Raw genomic sequence first — 3429 nt, forward strand, 5'->3', positions numbered from 1 at the left:
TGTTGATGTGCTGAAATTGAGTGTAATGACCATGAAAATTTTTTGAAAAAGTATTTCTCATTGTTTTTGACAGACTTCCACATTGAACGAATAACATCACCAGTAGCTACGTATAATTTTTAACCTACACAGGTAGTGATGTTTGGAGGTGGAGCAGTGATACGCTTAAGATCTAGGCAGTTTCCAAATCGGCAGATGCCGAATGCAGATGCATTCACTGTAATACAGTTGAATTACGATAACCTCCTTAAAAATGTTTACACTTGTGTACACAACTACAGACTAAAAAGAAATCTATACAAGAAAATTTCAAATCTGGGTTTATTTATCCAATTTAATACATGTACTAGAATTATAATTTCTTTATAATTCGTAGTCTTTTATTAGTATAACCTATACTTTTACAATTAATCTAGAACATTGAGAACACAAAGCTTATTCATTCATATTTTAAGATAAAACTGAGTGTCTATGCACATTCTCATTAGTTATTCACTTGATTTCTTTCACATATGCATCAAGCTCTGCATCTAATTGTTCTGCAGTAGGTACTGGTCGTTTGCCTCTGCCTGCACCACCACGTCCTCTTCTGTTTCCCCCACGTGCTCCACTATTGCTTTGATTTCTAATTCCTCCACCTCCTTCAAAAATAAAATAATTAATGGATTTCTAGTAATTTGTAACTTGCAAACAGTAAAGTGAAAATGTACAACAAGAACTAGTGGGAAAATATCAGTTTTAAAAAAAGTAATTAATTTTAATAATGTTTTTTTAAATGAAGGATTTAGGGCCGGAGGCCTTTCCAGTTACACCACGAATGCTTAGCCAGAAGAGAAGGGTTTGCTAACAGTTGAACACCTCCGAAAGAGGTCTAACACAATTCATGGGCAGCTGCTTTGCAAATGAATCTACTACCAGATCAGTAGTCTGTCTATGGATTAGGTTGCACATCAAACTCTTTAGAGTTCAATGAGTATGGTTAGTGTTAAAGCAGGTGTCTAATGCAAGAGTTATTGGATCTGATGGATCCGTAATTATGTGTCTAGGACATCAACAGTTAGTCTCTGCTGTGGGTAGAAATAGTCAGCGGCAGCAACAATATGGCGATTATCATGACCAATGGCCTTATTGAAGTATCTTTCCGACAATAACTAGGTGTTTCCAGATTGATTCGACTAAGAGGCCATCTTGTATATGGTGATTTGTCACAAATCACAATGATGTAATTTGTTATCACTCCTCCCATACAAACAAATCCTGGAAAATATCTTACCTCTTTTAGGATTGTTTCGTATAGTACCTCCCACACTCGCACCACCAATTCGATTTCTAGCCTCGGGCCTTAAAGTATTGATTTCAGATGTTGCCAATTGTATATTCATTGCCCGTCCATCAAGTGGCACTCCGTTATACTGTTTCATAGCCTTCACAGCATCTGCTTTTCTTTCAAACACAACATCTGCAGTACCTAAAAAAATTTAAAAATATCTTGTATGATGAAATACTTAATGGAACAAACTAAGTTTTTATGCTTTGTGATACATACCTAAAGATCTACCTGACCGATCATAATGTACAGATGCACTTTTGAGGATGCCAAATTCCGAAAATAGTTCCTTTATATCTGAATCTGATACTCCAAAGTCCAAATTGGATACAAGCAGCTTGGTAGGACCAGTTGTTATGGTCCCACTGTTTCTTTGAAGTTTCCTCTCACCAAAATCATTGAACATATCATGTTTCCAAGTGCTGTTCACATCACCCTGAAAAGGTCATCCTTCATAGAGCTAGCCATGTGGCTACTCTCTATGCCTCCTTTGAATATAATAAAAACTCAAAGCTTAGGCACTAAAATTAATACATTGACATCTGAACCACTTGATAAAATAACATTTGATGTAGTTTACATGTTTTTTTTCGAAAATTAAAATATAGAACTGTTTTATCACTTTCATCACACAGACACAAGACTAATAAGTTATGAAGCACAACCAGTCTCAGCCGTCCATGGAGTCCATTTATTTACTTTTCAACTCCTGAAGTCAATTCTATAAATTGGTCAAAACTGCACTGTAGACATCTCCACAAAAGTAACGTTTTGCTCGAATTCATTACACTTTTATATCAGCATCCATCATAGAATTTTCCGGCAGATGTAGGTAAACAATGCAAAACAAAAACGTTGATGGAGATAACAATATGGTTGCTGGGATTATGGTTTCAAGTTGAAAATAGGTCGGATACGAATAAAATAAGGGTCTTGATTTGAATCAAAGTGTCAAATTTCGTCTAAAACTATTTCAACAAGATGGTCCATATGGTTGCTTGACTTTTTGAGAACAAATTAGATACATTGATGCGTCACATTTGCCCGCCATTTGTAATTTTAGAATCATCTAATTATTGGAATTACCCTCGAATAGTTGGTAGATTTCGTTATGCCTCCACGATTTCTACCTCGTTGTACACCACCAGAGCGGTTGCTACGAAATCCAGCACCGCCTCCACGTCCTGTTCTTTTGTTTGCATCAAATTTTCTTCCAGCACCACCTCCAATCCTTGTCTTTTTGTTGGCTTTTATAATATCATCCAGTGCCATTTCAATTTGATCAACCATGGTGATTATTTGAAATTCTAAATATTTTTTCTATGAAAATTAAGTCAAAAACAAAAACAATCCTTTTAGAACTCTTCCTTCCCAAGTAGACGGTGACAAAATGGCCGAAGAAAAGATTCGTTATTGCCAGATTGCTAATATTAGTTCAACAGTAGATTGAAAAAAATTGTTGAGCTTTAAATTTGGTAGAAATTATAGTCAATAAAGACTATCTTACACATCTGTCTTAGTTTATTTTATTTTACATTTACCAGTTGATTTGGTCAAATCTTTCTGTTTAAAAAATTAAGCGCTTAGTTTTAATCTTTAACTAGGTAATCAAATCACGTAATGCTAATGCACTCAAAATTCAAATATTAAGAAGTGTATTATTTATGGTTCGAGATTTTTGGCGCGAGGAGTGAAGTTGTGTGTTTTGTTTTATTTTGTCTATTTAGTGTTTCTCCAAGTTTAAATGTGTAATAACGGTGGTTTATAACCTGTTTAATATCTGTGAAAGTGCACAAATGTGGGAAAATTGAAACAAAGCCGCTGAGCATAACTTTTTGGGATCCTCTAAAAAGTCCACTGAAAAAGTCTCAGTAAATGACTACCATTTTACTGAGATTATATTTCATCCCATATCATCTCATCTCATTTCATTTCATTCCATTTCATTTTCATTTCATTTCATTTCATGTTATGTTTCATATTAATCAACTTCATTTCATTTCATAAATCATTTTACATATAAAAAATATATAAAAGATTACGCTTTATGGTATGATACCTTTGCCTTTCCAATAATATATTAAGTGTATAATCTATGAATA

The 3429-nt window shown here is 34.2% G+C and overlaps 1 protein-coding gene across 1 annotated transcript; it reads right to left on the reverse strand.

Moving 5' to 3' along the window:
• Positions 1 to 388: 388 nt before the first annotated feature.
• Positions 389 to 2674, reverse strand: LOC733049 (ALY). Its single transcript, NM_001044131.1, is given in 4 exon segments — positions 389 to 641; positions 1274 to 1468; positions 1547 to 1763; positions 2414 to 2674. Coding segments are annotated over 4 exon segments (765 nt in total). The 5' UTR covers positions 2618 to 2674; the 3' UTR covers positions 389 to 492.
• Positions 2675 to 3429: the final 755 nt, after the last annotated feature.

The sequence above is a fragment of the Bombyx mori genome, chromosome 8 (genome assembly GCF_030269925.1).
Source record: "Bombyx mori chromosome 8, ASM3026992v2".
NCBI lineage: Eukaryota > Metazoa > Arthropoda > Insecta > Lepidoptera > Bombycidae > Bombyx > Bombyx mori.